The sequence below is a fragment of the Kockovaella imperatae genome (assembly GCF_002102565.1).
Source record: "Kockovaella imperatae strain NRRL Y-17943 chromosome Unknown BD324scaffold_10, whole genome shotgun sequence".
Taxonomy (NCBI): domain Eukaryota; kingdom Fungi; phylum Basidiomycota; class Tremellomycetes; order Tremellales; family Cuniculitremaceae; genus Kockovaella; species Kockovaella imperatae.
In genome coordinates this window covers 551,511-567,625 of record NW_019028950.1, presented here as the reverse complement: position 1 = coordinate 567,625, position 16,115 = coordinate 551,511, and the positions used below count along the sequence as shown (strand labels likewise).

Here is a 16,115-nt window from a genome sequence, read left to right as displayed (position 1 = left end):
CTGATCGGGATGCAACCTGGTGACGGCTACTCTTCATCTCCTTCGCCTCGGAATCGCTTCTCATCTCCTCTCCGCTCCGGCCCGTCTTCGTCTTCATCTTCCTCTACTTCCTCGCTACGCGAGCGTTTACTTCGTGCAACATCGGTCTCGCCTCGCGGTACATCTGCTCCAGACATGCCAAGACCTCCCATAGAGGACGCATACGTGTCAAACTGAACTCGAGACCGAAGGCGGTCTTGCTCTTGTCGGCGACGTTCTTCTTCAAGGCGTTGATGCCCCCAGCCACCTGCGCATGAAGTGAGCTAACGAGATGTACCACACATTCAAAACGGACCTCGTCCGCTATCATATTCCTGTCTGAACTCATCTCTAACCTGCCCACCACTTTTCCCTCTCCCAAATTGTCGTCCCTCCTTGTAGCCCGGATCTAGATCACACCGAATGACCCTCTCGTCCAGCTTTGTACCAGAGATACATCTCAGACAAGCCACAGCTTCCTCGTGAAGATAATACTCCACGAAGGCGAAGCCACAAGGAGTTCTGGCGTCAGCACAGACCAAAGAAGGGTACCAACTTCTGATTTCTGTCCAGTCCCATGATGATTCTGCGATCAGCTCCATCCAGATGTGAGGATTTACCTTTTTACTCCTCCGCCTTTGCCAGGCAGTGCACAATGGGAGAATACTACCGTTAAGTCAGTGATAAGTAGTAGCGACGCTAACATTCATATATCTGTGCTTCGGTGGTGTAAAAACTCAGATTCCCAACGTAAAGGGTACTCGACAGCGATAATAACTTGCGTTCGGTCTCTCGGTCTAACTAGCGAGCATTGCCCAGGGTCAGTCGAAGCGCTGAACGAGCCCGAGTTATCAAACTAACCTCTGATCTGTGGTCTCTATAGGAGGATGGCTGCTCTAGGCATGCCACTACTTGCGCCATGATGATGATTGTGCTAAGCTAGTGCTTGCACAACAGATTGACACATGGACGAGCAGCGAGGGTAGTGTCGGACCGCTACCGTGGGAAAGCTAATTCACGAGCCACGTGTTGCCTCTCTTCCTGACAGCTCTTACCGTTGCATCGTCTGCTGACCTGTTGCTGGTCGAGGCGGAGGTGTGATCAGATCGTGGTCGAACGGCGACTCATTCACGATGTCTGGAGATAGCGAGATGAGCGATGCCGAGAAAGTAAGTCCGGAGGTTTACTGCACTCCGCTCACTAGCGAACAAGATACGACTCCGTCGATTGGCTCGACTAGGTAATCCTGGCACGCCGAAGGCTTCCCAACCCTCAGAACCCCCAGCTCAGAGCTCAGCCAGTCATACACCAAGAGAAGTCTCCACCGCGCCCGGTTCATCGCCATCACTGTCCTCGGCTCCTCCCATTCCCTCGCCAAATCCACAACCAGCTCAGATTAAATCACGTAATGATGTGCGATCAACAGATGCTATCCGCAAGCCTGCTCCCCGTACGATACCGTACACCGAATGGCTGGAGCGACATCTTTCCTTGATCTTTGCTGTAACTCTGGAGGTGCGTTGTATCTTCTCCTCGTCCGCTGACAAGGTCAGAAAGCGAAGGCATCGAATGGTAACTTGTGTTGGTTGAAAGACCTATATGAGGAGTTGAGGGAAGAGAATAGTGAGCTTTCTTTTGAAAGCTACTAACGGCCAGCTATGCCCACTATGAGCATGAGCCTAGTGGATCGCATTCTTATAGCAAGACTCTCTATGGACACTCAGAGCATGGCGTTATCGTGAGGCTCAGACCTGCGCTATCGCTAACGCATGAAGTGATGACGTCGATAAGCTGGCAATCGTGGCCAGTTTGCCTGAAGCTGAGACGGTATTTGAATACCTAGTGGGCTGCTGGAAGCGACTCGCCCAGAGCAGTCGAAATCTGTCATCTCTGGTGAGTTTCGGCAGCGCCAATCCCTTCACAAAGTGAGCGATGAGATTTACGCTACAATTCCTAGGATGAGACAGGCAAAATCGAGTGGCAGAAGGATCATGAACGGCTAAAGCAGCTCATTATGTCATATACATCAATGACTTTGGAAGATCCAACAATGTTCCCTCAGCCTTCGGAGTAAGTGTCTCCTCAGTCGCGCCTACTGACGCAAAAGCCGGCTCACGGGGCCTGCCGAGTTCCTGCCGATCTTGCTTGATCTCGACTCCTCGGATCATGTGCTGAACTCGAATGAGCTTGTCCCATTCCTCAATGACCTGGCCGTAGCTGCTGAGGACAGCTTAAGTGAAGTGCTCACCCCAACCTTGAGCCTCTTCTTCCAAGAATGGTTCAAGATCGTCCCGACGCCTGACCTTATGGGAGCCGATTGGAGAAGATACTTGGGGGCTATAGCAACGCTGGTACGGTCAAAACATATTGCTGCTACCGTGAGCGTCCTGTGTCGTTCACTGATTGATCCGGCTAAGCTGCCAACTCTCCCCATCTGGCGGGCATCAGCTGTATCCGCTCACACCCTGGAATGGCAATCCTTACTTGGGCCCCTCCTGAGATTGAGCGTCTATCCCAGAGAATTTGTCAGTGCAATCAATCGAGCCGGCACTCATTTTATCAGCCTGAGATATGGAGGACTTATTTCTCGAACCCGACTGAGCGCAAAACGGACGACATCAATGCCAACAAATCTAATCTCCGATTCACGTTGCGAAGCGTTCAGGTCAGCATCATATCTGATGCATTAACTGATCAGCAGACTGATCTCTTCACCATATTCAACGCCATCATACGCAGCAGTCCGTCCGCTCGGGAAGCCATTTTGGACTACATATCATGCGCGATCACACTCAATTCCAAACGGGCGGGTATGAGAGTGAGTAAATTTTACGGTTTAGTGCTCAATGTAGGTCGACTCGCGGACGGTAGCCTCGGATGGCTTCATGAGCAATATTTTGTCAATTACACTGAAGCTCCTAGAACCCGCTATGGATCTCAGCTTTACAAAGGTGAAACATCACAGGGATCTCCACGCTGACCCAGCAGATATCTAAGATCGATACCAATTGTTCACGAACGAAACCGGTGACGGATGAAGAGACTCGTATCCATGCTGCCAAGGAAGACGTGGACAAATACTCGGCAGAGGATGCGCAAGGTTGTTGACATACCAAGCATCGATGCTGATGTCAGGTCCAAATCCAAATTCCAATCCTTTCATCACCGACCTCTTTCACTCAGCTGCAGCATTGCAGCATCTTGGGCTGGTCAAGACAATCAGCTCTCGGATACGCGGAGAGAAGAATATGTCAGACATGGAGAAAGAGCTGAAGCGGACTGAGGCATCTCGCGGAGAGTGGGAAGGCGTGAGGAGTCAGAAAAGTGTTTCAAGCTGACAGCAGAACGCCACGCTTCAAGCTCAAGGGGATGCGGCGATAGCGAAACTCAGGGTAAGTTCGTGAAGCGAGACAGGAAATCCCCGATATGTTTCCCACCGAGTCCTGGTGATTCTCGTCCGATCAGCCTGCGCAGCGGCATCCAAATTAAGAGAAGCCGGAGGACGAGGGCTGACCGCCTCAGGCTGACATTGCGACCCTGCACGCCACTATTCACGCATACGACACACAGCTTCTCGAACCAGCATTTGTCCGCTCAAATATTGACTTTTGTTCGTTGATGATGACCTGGCTACTTCGTCAAGTGGACCCTAAGCAGAATTATCCGGCATCGCCGATCAAGTTGGTCCCCATTTCAACGGTGTCGCTGACTGTCTAGGCTTCCCCTTCCTTCACAGGCGCCGATCCATTTTAGAGTCATACCAGAATACTTTCTGGACAACATCACCGAGTATTTCGACTTTCTGACGCGTTATGACCCAGAGCGGCTGGAGGATCACGAAAAGGACATCTTCATAACATTCGCGTTGGCCTTTCTGTCCCCCGGTTACATCAACAATCCCTTTTTGAAGGCGAAACTCGTTTCGGTGAGTCTGGATGCGATGTCTTATTTTCAGCATTCATTTAACTTTCCAGATCCTTTCCAATGGATTGTATTCTTCGGCACACCACCGGAAAGGCATATTCTTCGATCGCCTCAGTCTGCATAGTATCTCGTCCGAATATCTCATGCCTAGCATAATCCGATTCTTCATTGGTGAGCATCTGCCTGGACTGACCGTTGACTTTCCTAGAAGTAGAGTCCACGGGTGGTCATACCCAATTCTGGGGTGAGTCGGCTCGCTGGCTATGTTCGGCTTGATGCTAAATCATAGTAGACAAATTCAACTTCAGGTAGACGATGCGTCTCGGTCCCGCTGAATGAACCCTCTAGACGCGACATGAGTCACATCTTCCGCTCCCTCTGGGATAGTCCGCTATTCCGAGCCAGCTTCGTGAAATCGAGACAGTAAGGCTCCTTCAATCGGCGAAGCTTACTATTAGCGATGACTTCGACCAATTCATCAAATTCATCAATATGCTCATGAGCGACACAACATTTCACTTAGAGGAATCGCTTACGAACTTGACCAAGATCAATGCTATTCAGACTCAGCAGGCAGATGAGGCGTCATGGAGCCAACTCCCAAAGGAGGAACGAGATGATCTTGTCAGCCAGATGCGTCAAGCCGAAAGCTCGGCGCCATATCACACGGTCATGGGTCTCGATCACGTGGAACTCATTCGAGACTTCACGGCGACGACTAAAGAGCCTTTTGTGACGGCCGAGATTGTCGATCGTCTAGTGGCTGTAAGTGTGCTCATCGATCGCTGCTGATAAGCAGTCTCTTGACGAGAATCTAGCAACGCTGGTCGGTCCGAAGATGCAAGAACTCAACCTGGCAAATGCTGATCGAGAACGGCTCTCTTTCAAACCCAAGCGCCTGCTTGCAGGTATCGCTCAAATCTATCTGAATCTGGCAGGAGAGGCCGACTTCGTGCGCGCTGTTGCAAACGATGGTCGCAGTTACTCTAGGGAGCTCTTCGAGCGCTTCGCTCGGATACTCAAGCACAGAGCGATCATGACCGAGGCCGAGGTTCAGGAGGTAGTGGCTTTCACTCAGAAAGTGGAGGATATGAAGGCCACGATAATGATTGAGGATGAGAGAGAAATTCCTGACGAGTTCCTTGGTGGGTGCTGCACGAGAGAGGAAGACATTGACCTCCTCAGACCCACTCCTTTCGACTCGTGAGTCATTCCTAGTGATACGAGCTAAATCTGTAGTTATGAAAGATCCTGTAATACTTCCGATGTCCCGAGTGGTTGTCGATCGGGGCACGATACGCACTGTCCTATTGTCAAAAGAAGTGGATCCCTTCAACAATATGCCGTACGATCTCTCCCAAGAGAACCGCACTGACGAGTCACAGACTCAAGTATGAAGACTGCATCCCGGATACTGAACTCAAAGCCAAGATTGCCGCATGGATTGCAGAGGGAAAGACGAACGCGTCCGGAGACGTGATGGAAGTCGACAATTTGTAATTCATACATACCCTGGCGCATCATTGTGCGCCCGTCAACTGTACGATGTATCTCTCTCGACCAGGCCGGACGGGACCTGCAGCCTTTCTCAGACTGGATCTGAAGACTGCGCCAACGATGTCGACAATCGCGAGGCTTGAGTTCAGTCCATGGACCATCGTGGCAGCGTAGAAAAAGTTGGCATTTCCGGTCCCTGTCAAAAGCCACAGGGCGTGTAGCAACGGGAGAAGGATCGCAGTATATAGGTACACAGATGCAGTGAAGAGGGGATGCCGAAGATCTTCGTCCTTTCAGCCCGAGCTCGCCCATTCAGCTTACCTGATACTACATTGGGAAAGCAGCTGAGTAAGCTCATGCCGAGGCCCAGATCACCCAAGCTCGGATAGCTTCTCCATGTTGCGATTGTGCCAAGCATTACCAGAACGACCAGCGATGGATCACTTTTGAGCCTTATTTGTAATGGAAGAACATATGCGAGGATATGTAGCTTGAATTTCAGCCAACGCCAAAGGCTCTCTACCTACCTGAAACACGCAAAGGAAGAACGTCCGGAAGTGATCAAAGATCTCTGTGAAGAAGTACCACCACATGCCGCTATTTGGAGTCAGGTCTTTCAGGTTGACCCTATTGAGAGACCTCAGCGGTGTTTTGCCTGTTGATACGCCACTCACTGTAGGTCGAGAAGACGAGTCCAAAGAGGAATTCTCAGCGCGTAGGACGCGCCAGCATACGCTGCACACGAAACTAGAACTGATGATAGCCATGATCCCGGACGCCGAGTCTTGGCGATGAGGACGAAGGACGGAAGTAAAAGGATTACATATGGGGAAACATGAGCAGTCAATCCTAGAGTGATCATAGATGCGAGTCGATGGCCTTGAGGTCAGGCCGGATCGCGGGTCCCTAACTCACCTCTCACAGCCAAAGCAGCGATGAAGACAATGCACAGATTATCCAGTGAGGTAGTAGCCTGAGCGATACATGCTGCAATCGAATATGGATTCAACAGATAGCTGTCATCAGTTTTGTAGACGGGGTTCGGCCCACCTAGCTACGATAGCCGGGTCGTTAAGGGACGCGCCGGTAGACAAGCTATTTGCGAAGCTCAACAAAGCGATTGAGGTCCCCAGATCAGCAGCTATCCAGGTCAATGCCCATGACCAATGATTGAAAGGAATCAAATGCGAGAAAATTGCCACGTAGAGCTCCGACTGTCATTGGGTCAGGCGTGTGAATGCGCTATCCTGAAGGAGAAACTGACATTGGCAGACCCGGGCGTCAAGGGCAAATTGATGCGCTGAAAAACACCTTCTTTCACTGCTAGTCGTATCAGCGACGAGCCCTCTGCGCCTGGTGAAAAGCCCTCACAGCTGCGATGACTCGTCTGCGGAGTGGACAATTCCGGTCTATCTCTCAGGAGGATATGAGCAGATGTTCCAAACAAAAGATAGACTCTGAGAAGGATGCCTGTAGCGACCACGAGGACCAGCTTATGTCTCTGCGACACGTCCGATATCAACGTCCTCGAGGTCATTAGAGCATCCGTGAATTCCTGAGGTTGGAGTCGCTTGTTACAAGATAGTCGCCAGCATCATAACATATCACGTCGCAACCGAACCTCCGCCTCGCTGCCACGTGGACAAACGCGGATCGTCTGCCCTTTGTGTCTCCAATGGCTTCATCTCCATCATTTATCCGCATCTTGAATCCGACATTCTGATCGTCACATCTGCTTCATCGAATTCTCTCATTCGCGGCTCATCACTCTGTCAATGTTCTACGAGCAATGGCATTCTCTTTAGCATAGATAATCTGGGTCGAAAACACACAAAGCTCTTGTACGAGACATGTTTGCGAGAGTCTCAGACAAACTACATCACAGAAAACACCAACAACAACAACAACAGCAGCAGCAGCAGCAGCTACAACAACAGCAGCAACAACAAGAGCAGCAGCAACAACAACAACAGCAACAACAACAACAACAACAGTCCCTGCAGCACAATCAGCAGCTCAGACAGGCACAAGCAAACTTCTTGCAAGGCTCAGGCCCGGAGCAGATTCCCAGCGGCCCCACCTTTACTTCTGCGTTGGCACTCCCTGGCGATACTTCGGCGACTCCTTCAAGGTGAGCGAATCGTTGCATCGTTACGCCAGCAAGCAGCTCACATTTGACGCTCAGTGGGAACGTCAGCCTTCAGAACAATCCGTCGGGTTTTCCTAGTGATTTAGGAACCAGCGCCGAAGAACATAGCCAACAACGCCCACTAGTGGAGCAAGGCCAGAGTGAAATGGATGATGTTCAAATGGATACCGGAGATGCTAGCTCCCATCATGCAGCACTCGAAAAAGCTGCTGAGGCCCAGAAGCAGGTGCGCCGCGAAAAATACCTTCGCATTAGCGTGCTGACCAGTGCAGGCTGTGGCAGCTCAGGCAAACCTGCATCATGCTACCCAACAGGCAAGAGTTGCAGCTATAAACGCGGCGGCGACGCAGGCTGCTCTGGACGGCGCCATCGCAACGAATAACGTGCAGGCATCTTCGGTCCAGACGCCAAAAGCGGCGGGCCAACCTGCTGTTCGCAAAACCGCGGGACGATATGCCCTGAACGATTTTCAGATCGAGAGAACGTAGGTTCCGTCCATATTGTCCCCACTGACGGTATGAAAGATTGGGCACTGGATCGTTTGGACGTGTACATCTGGTCCGATCAAGGCATAACGGCCGATTCTACGCCGTCAAGGTACTGGGCAAAGAGAAGGTCATCAGGATGAAGCAGATCGAGCACACGAATTCGGAGAGACAGATGTTGGTCCGTGTCCGTCATCCATTTCTTGTCAATCTGTGGGGAACATTCCAGGACGTGAATAACCTATACATGGTTATGGACTTCGTAGCTGGCGGGGAGCTTTTCAGTCTTCTTCGAAAGTCTCAGGTGAATGACCATGCCCTTGTTCCACCTGACCAATTCGCAGCGATTCCCCAACTCGGTTGCCAAGTTCTATGCAGCAGAGGTGGCCTTGGCGCTAGATTACTTGCATTCTTTGGACATAATCTACCGTGATCTAAAGCCAGAAAACTTACTGCTCGGAGCAGATGGTCACATCAAGGTCACAGATTTTGGCTTTGCCAAATTCGTGCCGGACATCACTTGGACTCTCTGTGGTACCCCAGATTACTGTGAGCGGACGAATTGCCGAACAAGCTGCTGACAGCAGTGGCCCCGGAAGTCGTTCAATCGAAGGGATACAATAAGAGCGTCGATTGGTATGCGTTGGGTGTTTTGATTTTCGAAATGCTGGTGAGTTTGTCAGCCTCAAATGAATTCTAAGATCTGACAGGCGGGGTACCCCCCATTCTTCACCGAGGACGGGAATCCAATGAAGTTGTACGAGAAGGTGTGCTGGCAACGACCTACTCTGACGTTGACGGACATTCAACAGATTATAGCAGGCAAGGTCAGGTATCCTACCTACTTCGATGCCCTTGCCAAAGAGCTGTTGAAGAACTTGCTGGTCGGAGATCTGACCAAACGTTTTGGAAATCTTCGGGCTGGTTCTGCAGATATATTCGCCCACGGCTGGTTTGCTGAAGTCGATTGGGATAAACTGTACCGTCGAGAGATCCCCGCGCCCTATGTCCCGAAGATACAAGGGGATGGTGATGCGAGCCAGTGAGTCCATGTCCGTAGATGCGCCTTGCGGTCACGCGGGCTGACTACGATTCTCCCAAGGTTTGATCGTTATCAGGAAGCAGATGTCAGTGAGTATGGAAGAACCGGCGTTGGTCAATATGATCACTATTTTGTAGACTTTTAAACACGTCCGGAACGTTTTGAAACGGATTTGAATGCAGAGTGCCTTTTTCAATCAACAATCACTAACTGGCATTGCATCTTCGACGCCATATGTCCAGCAAGGCATCCTCATCCCTTCTCGACGGCAATCACTTTTTCCCCGCGTTCTACGCGTGCTATCTCTTGCGATCGAGGGTAAGACCAGATCGAACCTACGTGAGTTATCTTGTCATATTCCCGCTCAGACATATCAGGTAGGCTCCACTCCTGATCCGGCTCGGCGTATACGACAGCACAATGGGGAACTCGTTGGGGGTGCGAAGCGGACCACGTCTCATAGGCCCTGGGTACGTCTTTCGTAAAGGACCGCACTGATCCGGAGAACATGGAGATGATTGTGTATGGGTGAGATCTAAAATGGCGCATCTTAAAGGGGGATTAAGCTTCACATCTCAGCTTTCCAAGCAAGCTGTCGGCCCTACAAGTGGGTGCATCGCCAGCTCAAACGAATCTTCGCTGAACCTCACCGTTAGTTTGAATGGGCCTGGCAGAACCCGAACGTTTCTCGTCATCTGAGAGAACCAACTGGGGACGATGTCAAAACAGTACCCATCCTCGGTCCAGCCAAAACGCAGGCGATCTTGAAAGTGTTAGAGTAAGCAGTGGATATCAAACCGGTATTCATCTCCGACAGTATCGCCAACGCCCTTCTTCGCCGGTCTCCCTTTAATGCTATGCCGCTTCATGTTCGCTGCTTCGACGCATTGGTTTACGAACACATTCGCCAAGCTCTGTCGGACAAAACAAGCGCCAAACGCAGGTATGCAAGGGCAATCTCCGTCGAGCTATCGGCGAGAGACAAGGCGCTTAAATGCGAATTGGACCTAGATCGCAACCTCAACCCACAACATATTGATTCTCGCACCGCCAAGACTGCGAATTCGGTACGCGGCGTGACTTCAATATCAAATGCGAGCAAGTCCTGCGCTGTGTGCGCGGGAAGCCTGGTTCAAACGGTGTGTCCTTATCTCTGCTCAAGACTGATATCGAAGCCCGTTCTGCAAATTGGCAGGTGTCCTCGACACTCAGACGAGGATCCTTGCATCTCCACTTCCCATTTGACCTGTTTGGCACGACACCTGCGTGGCGACTCCGAGGATCTTCTTCCAAGATTCGGGGACTGCCCAAGCTGCAAAAGAAGAATCGGTTGGGGCCAGGTCATACAGGATATTTACACGGTCAGCTAGGGCTGATGGACCTGCGAATTCGAACAACCGATCCATCCAAGGCCGGGCTTGTCGACTACATACGAAGCGATGTGGTCGGTCGAGAGCGCTGAGCTAAGCGATATGCTCTCCGCTCTGCAAGTCTCCGCCAAGATGACTGCTTTGTCGGGCCGCCCGTTTTTCGCGAGCTTCCGATCCCGGATCGCACCTCATGTTGCCATGTGAGGTTTGCTTTCTGGTTGACCAAAGACCAGAAGATTGTCGGAAGCAGCCGCTAGATTCAAATAGTCCTCCAAAGCCTTAACAGCGTCTCTTTGTCATTATCATCATTCCTGAATGTCCTTGCTCTCAGGAACCCGCGCTTGTGGAGTAGGGGGGGTGGTTGCTTGATGCCCATCGGCATCACTATCTTCCGAACCCATTGAGGAATCCGACGTTGAATAGTCTTCCCAGTCGAGCTGAGATGCAGGTTTACAATGTCAGTGGAATTGTGCTTCACTGATTCACTGCCCCATGGAGGATGTTTGAAAGCAACTCACATAGTCGTATATCACTCGCAAAGTGAGACTGCAACTGGGACAGGTCGCGATTTCCTCTCCGTCTCTCAGTTGAGCCTTTGTGATTTCGAATCTATCCCCACAGGGGCAAGGGTAGTGGAATACTTTGGCATGGGGATCCCACGCGAAGTCTTCTATCTCAATCTCGTCATAGAAACCTGTGGGCATGATGTGTATCGAGCGGCTATGTATGGTGGTCTGTGTCGTTCAAAATTTCTAGGATGAATCGAATAGTGGCCAGAGTCACGTGATATTCCAATGACGTACCACCACCCCCACACAAGCCACTCCACTCCCCATTCCCATGTTCCCAAAAATTATCATATATCGCATCCTTCCAGGAGTTGGTTCTCTTTCTCTCGCTCTCTCTCTCTCACACACACACTCTCGCTCCTCCTCACAGACACTGATATTTGATCCAGCTCATACATTTGACGACTGCTGGCTCCATCACGCACCATGGCTGCAGCAACAGCGACCCAAAATGGACACGCTGAGGCTGGAAACATGCTCCATGACGGTGAGGCCTCATTCAACCCTCTATGACCTCCGCTCCAAGGAACAGACAACTGATTCAACTTGAACTCACAGGAACAGATGTAATCAAGGTGGACCCTTGGTATGTTCTTGCTGGACTTGCAGAGCCGTGGACCCGAATGGCTGACCAAAGCTGCCTTCAGGTTGGAGCCGTTCTCCGCTGGTCTCAAAGCCCGGTATGCGGCTTACAGCAAGACCCTCGCGCAGATAGAAAAGTATGAAGGAGGCTTGGCGCATTTCGCCGAGGGATACAAATCGATGGGATTTCAAGTGGACGCTGAGCAGGGAGTCAGATACCGAGAGTGGGCGCCAAACGCAGTAGAAGCAAGCTTGATTGGCGAATTCAGTGAGCATGCTCCGCTGCTGGGCAGTGTGTGCCTGATGCAACATTTCAGATGGATGGTCACACGCTGCGAATCCCATGACCAAGTCTGAATACGGCGTGTGGGAATGCTATGTTCCCCCCAAGTCTCCTGGCGTTTGCGCTATCCCCCATGACTCCATGGTGAAAGTCTCCATGAAACTGCCTTCCGGTGTGACGATCGATCGTATCCCAACATGGATCCGACGAGTGACTCAAGATCTCAACATCTCCCCTATCTACGATGGGCGCTTCTGGAATCCTGGTCCGGAGTCCCTTTACACCTTCAAGAACGGGCATTCAAAGAGGTCCGTCGACGGACTTAAGATTTACGAGGCACACGGTGAGATATCATCTTCATCCCGGTTCGCTGATGCAAAGTCGGAATTTCGAGTCCCAATATGCGAGTGACAACTTACAAAGAATTCGAGGTCGATGTGTTACCTCGCATCCAAAAACTAGGCTACAACTGTATCCAAATGTAGGTGCCAAATTTGCTAAGATGGATCTGACAATTCAGGATGGCCATCATGGAGCACGCATATTACGCTTGTGAGTAATCCTACAATGCTTCTCATGCGTTGCTCGGCTCACTAGCTTTAGCATTCGGATACCAAGTGACCAACTTCTTCGCAGTCTCTTCGCGTTACGGTGAGACTGTCAGATGCAGCATGGAAAGGCACGGCTCACACTCATCAGGTACTCCGGAGGAGCTCAAGTCCCTCATCGACAAAGCTCACGAACTGGGCATGACTGTGCTACTCGATGTTGTACACTCCCACGCTTGCAAAAATGTGCTTGATGGGTAGGTGAAGCGTACCAGCTTTGTTAAAACCCGTGACAGCATCAACATGTTCGACGGAACGGATCACCTGTATTTCCACGAAGGTAGTCGAGGTCGTCACGAGCTTTGGGACTCAAGGCTATTCAACTATGGTCACCATGAAGTTCTCCGCTTCCTGCTATCCAATCTCCGCTTCTACATGGACGTGTACATGTTTGATGGATTTCGATTCGACGGCGTGACGAGTATGATGTACCATCACCACGGCATTGGTACTGGCTTTTCTGGTTTGTCTACGTCTACATTCGCCGAAACAGTGTGGCTGATGAGACCAGGGGGTTATCATGAATATTTCGGCGAATCTGTTGACCTGGAAGCAATGGTCTACTTGATGCTGGCAAGTCCCCCTTAGACCTACAAATAATTGATCTCCTTCAGGCCAATTCTATGTTGCACGACATTTACCCGAATGTTGTCACCATTGCTGAGGATGTTTCTGGGATGCCCACACTCTGTCGGCCCGTGGCCGAAGGAGGCGTTGGCTTTGACTACCGCTTGTCGATGGCAATTCCTGACATGTGGATCAAGATGCTCAAAGAACAGTCCGATGACGAATGGGATATGGGCAAAATCGTTCATACCCTCACGAATCGTCGTCACCTCGAGCGAAGCGTAGCATACGCAGAGAGTCACGATCAAGCACTCGTTGGTGACAAGACTTTGGCTTTCTGGCTCATGGACAAAGAGATGTGTAAGGCAAAAGCTATAGCCGTATTGAAGAGGGCCTGACCTATACAGACGACTTCATGTCTGATTTGAGCCCCCTCACTCCCATTATCGACCGTGGAATCGCCCTGCATAAAATGATCAGGTTTGCCCAGTGTATTCGTCCTCCCTGGCGCAATGACTTACGAACCTAATAGATTGCTGGTGCACACTTTGGGAGGAGAAGCATACTTGAACTTCGAAGGCAATGAATTCGGCCATCCGGAGTGAGTCGGCTCTCGCCTCTCCTGCATTCCCATCTCGATGAGACTGACTTTCTAGATGGATGGATTTCCCGCGAGAGGGAAACGGGAATTCGTTTGCGCACGCTCGACGACAATTTAATCTCGTCGACGATCACCTTTTGCGATACAAATATCTGCATGCCTTTGATGCAGCAATGAACAATCTCGAGGAGAAATATCGGTGGCTCCAAGCTCCTCAGGTAAGTGCTTTCCTTAATTTCGTACCGAATGCTGAATTTAACTCAGGCATATGTCTCATTAAAACATGAGGGCGACAAAGTGATTGCCTTCGAAAGGGATGGTCTGCTGTTTGTCTTCAACTGTGAGCCTGCAACTACCTCGGCGATTATTCATGCCCTCACAGTCCACCCGACGAATTCGTTTGCCGACTATCGGGTTGGGGTAGACATTCCTGGCAAATACAAGGTGATTCTGGCTACTGACGACAAAGAATTTGGAGGACACGGACGTGTGGAACACAGTGTCGACTTTTTCACGACTCCCATGGAGTGGAACAACCGCAAGAACTGGTTGCAGGTAAGTCATCTAAGTTCTCATCATCTTCCCTTTTTGGCTTTAGGCTCAACCCGGGTTTCTTTTAGGTCTATATTCCAAGCCGAACCGCTCTCGTGCTTGGGCCAGCGCAATGATGAACGGCTCTGACTCAGACTGGTGTGAACGACTTCGAATAATTGATGTGAATGAAGTGTATGACATGCATGAATTGAGGGCCCAGATGAACCTGCATACTGTCTGCAAGGCGACATCCGTTGTGTTCAGAACATCAGATACCCGCAGGTAGATTTACCGGGTCTTGAAGCTACGCAGAGCATAAGTGGGATATTGAACAACATCCTTGCTCAAACGACTGCAGGGGATGTGGGGTTGTGTGACAAGCTCTACTAGAGCAGGGAACAGGAGCTTGTCAGGGTTGAAGGGGTGCGTTGAGGGGGTGCAGGCCACTGTTTCTCCATCCATTTTGAATGTTCTTCTGTGACATCACCATTTCTCTCTCCAGAAACAGCTGTGCTGCCCAGGTGTGCCCAGGTCAACTTTACCTATCGTCCTGGGTTGTACTTGTTGTCCTTTACAGTCACTATCGATGTAATAGCCTTCAATGCTCGGAATACACCGACATCCAACGGTTGAGTGATATGTGACAAATGTGGATGTAGAACCATGAGGTCTATAGCGTGTGTGAGGCAATACACAACAAAGTTGGCCTGTACATGACTCCCGTGGCCATCCACAATGAGTAATCAACGATGGTTGGGGTCCACAGCAATGTTCTTGGGTTGAAAGACCTTCTGCAGCCACTGAATACCAGTGAAGTTTGCGGTCCAGCCTTTGTTGCGCGCATACCATTTGTATCCTTGCGTGTTGACGTTCTCCGGCAGCCATTTGTCATGGAAATGAGCCTTACCCTTAAAAATTACCAATGGTGGAAGAGCTTGACTCTCTGCACAGCAGGTTTCTATGACAGTCACCCAGTCTTGATGTGCAGCTCCAACTTTTGCAGCTTTGGCTCGCTTATAGCCGCCCCTCAGCGCCTTTTCTGAAATAGCGAGCACCTGTGTGGACTGGTGAGACCCTAAATCGAAGCCAGTCTCGTCCATATTATAGATATTCGACGGATCGTATTGGTGCTTGTCCCGAGGCTGTCAGTGTCCGACCTCTGGATGACGTTCCTCGAATTTTGAGATCCAGCTCTTGCCCAAACGTCGTCCAAAGTGGTCGGGAGATATAGTGCATTTCTGTCAAGCTTGATATATGAGGTTGGCCACAGTGTATACAAAGCTGGAGACGGCAGGTTGGCCTATGCTGTGTGCTCATGCAATGTATTTGTGTTACGGGCCGTTCCGGGCGAAGACGAAGGTTCCGGTAGGAAAACGAAGGGGAACGGTTGACGATTCGATGCGGAAGGATTGAAGTCCAACCTCGATATGTAACCCGATTAAGAAACCAGACTACGGATCAACTGATTATATAACGATAACTCGATATGAACGGAATGGAATACCGAGAGGTGTTCCGACGATTTCCGAGATCAAAACGAGATGAAGTGTAACATATAAGAATTCAGATCCTTGGGGGGGATCTGTCAAAAAGTGTCTACTTTATAAATTCCTGGCAGAGTGGAGGCCTCCACATCTGTTTTACTCATCCTCACGCTGATACTTCTCGGAACCCTCCGGATTGATCATGGAACTGTCGGAATGGTCACGGAAGGTACGATTGGGTCGGAAACCGGAAGTGGTCGGAAAGGGTCGGAATGAGCCGGAAGGATGATAACGGCGAATGACGTGGTAAAAACGAGGGTGAAGATTGTCGAATCGTAACAATTTGACCAGTACTTGCTCCTCTGCATGTGTGAGAGCTTGCCGGTATTCATGTGCATCACT

The 16,115-nt window shown here is 50.5% G+C and overlaps 6 protein-coding genes across 6 annotated transcripts; 3 read left to right on the top strand and 3 right to left on the bottom strand.

Annotated features, from left to right (window-relative positions):
• Positions 1-104: 104 nt before the first annotated feature.
• BD324DRAFT_563768 (hypothetical protein) lies at positions 105-939 on the bottom strand (the record flags this gene model as incomplete). Its single annotated transcript, XM_022013028.1, has 6 exons — positions 105-286; positions 335-540; positions 575-604; positions 639-684; positions 723-815; positions 876-939. Coding segments are annotated over 6 exons (621 nt in total), but the record flags the coding sequence as incomplete, so codon positions are not given.
• Positions 940-1,151: 212 nt separating this feature from the next.
• On the top strand, positions 1,152-5,442 carry BD324DRAFT_652308 (ubiquitin elongating factor core-domain-containing protein; the record flags this gene model as incomplete). Its single annotated transcript, XM_022018470.1, has 25 exons — positions 1,152-1,187; positions 1,231-1,533; positions 1,572-1,641; positions 1,675-1,756; positions 1,794-1,911; positions 1,976-2,088; positions 2,126-2,396; positions 2,436-2,543; positions 2,582-2,683; positions 2,720-2,836; positions 2,871-2,969; positions 3,007-3,118; positions 3,154-3,326; positions 3,363-3,410; positions 3,541-3,698; positions 3,736-3,943; positions 3,993-4,113; positions 4,151-4,186; positions 4,235-4,250; positions 4,291-4,365; positions 4,401-4,707; positions 4,742-5,087; positions 5,128-5,145; positions 5,182-5,287; positions 5,328-5,442. The coding sequence occupies 25 exons, from the start codon at positions 1,152-1,154 to the stop codon at positions 5,440-5,442; spliced, it is 3,258 nt and encodes a 1,085-aa protein (XP_021869933.1).
• On the bottom strand, positions 5,306-7,132 carry BD324DRAFT_77616 (GPI transamidase subunit PIG-U). The gene is made up of 8 exons (XM_022019245.1): positions 6,811-7,132; positions 6,704-6,759; positions 6,490-6,653; positions 6,355-6,455; positions 6,114-6,318; positions 5,967-6,066; positions 5,761-5,929; positions 5,306-5,722 (listed from the first exon to the last, which is right to left on the bottom strand). The coding sequence occupies exons 1-8, from the start codon at positions 6,974-6,976 to the stop codon at positions 5,463-5,465; spliced, it is 1,221 nt and encodes a 406-aa protein (XP_021869932.1). The 5' UTR covers positions 6,977-7,132; the 3' UTR covers positions 5,306-5,462.
• A 157-nt stretch (positions 7,133-7,289) lies between these two features.
• On the top strand, positions 7,290-9,260 carry BD324DRAFT_642925 (kinase-like domain-containing protein; the record flags this gene model as incomplete). The annotated part of the gene is made up of 9 exons (XM_022017515.1): positions 7,290-7,531; positions 7,607-7,742; positions 7,861-8,072; positions 8,113-8,377; positions 8,418-8,622; positions 8,661-8,743; positions 8,784-8,840; positions 8,886-9,115; positions 9,176-9,260. 9 exons carry the CDS (start codon positions 7,290-7,292, stop codon positions 9,258-9,260), a joined length of 1,515 nt encoding a protein of 504 aa, XP_021869931.1.
• A 1,620-nt stretch (positions 9,261-10,880) lies between these two features.
• On the bottom strand, positions 10,881-11,177 carry BD324DRAFT_562783 (hypothetical protein; the record flags this gene model as incomplete). The annotated part of the gene is made up of 2 exons (XM_022013022.1): positions 10,881-10,922; positions 11,004-11,177. Coding segments are annotated over 2 exons (216 nt in total), but the record flags the coding sequence as incomplete, so codon positions are not given.
• Positions 11,178-11,563: 386 nt separating this feature from the next.
• On the top strand, positions 11,564-14,744 carry BD324DRAFT_660979 (putative 1,4-alpha-glucan branching enzyme; the record flags this gene model as incomplete). The annotated part of the gene is given in 16 exon segments (XM_022018894.1): positions 11,564-11,640; positions 11,702-11,904; positions 11,954-12,262; positions 12,301-12,400; positions 12,440-12,471; positions 12,523-12,570; positions 12,619-12,724; positions 12,764-12,990; positions 13,039-13,104; positions 13,116-13,454; positions 13,502-13,583; positions 13,627-13,695; positions 13,751-13,913; positions 13,960-14,035; positions 14,078-14,250; positions 14,316-14,744. 16 exon segments carry the CDS (start codon positions 11,564-11,566, stop codon positions 14,361-14,363), a joined length of 2,118 nt encoding a protein of 705 aa, XP_021869929.1. The 3' UTR covers positions 14,364-14,744.
• Between the last annotated feature and the right edge of the window lie 1,371 nt (positions 14,745-16,115).

Bases quoted from the DNA above. Each gene is read 5' to 3' on its own strand.
- BD324DRAFT_77616 (XM_022019245.1), bottom strand. From the start codon at position 6,976: ATGACCTCGAGGACGTTGATATCGGACGTGTCGCAGAGACATAAGCTG. The intron at 6,760-6,810 runs GTGAGGGCTTTT...TACGACTAGCAG, and splicing joins GCAGACGAGTCATCGCAGCT to TGAAAGAAGGTGTTTTTCAG. The intron at 6,654-6,703 runs GTCAGTTTCTCC...ACCCAATGACAG, and splicing joins TGACGCCCGGGTCTGCCAAT to TCGGAGCTCTACGTGGCAAT.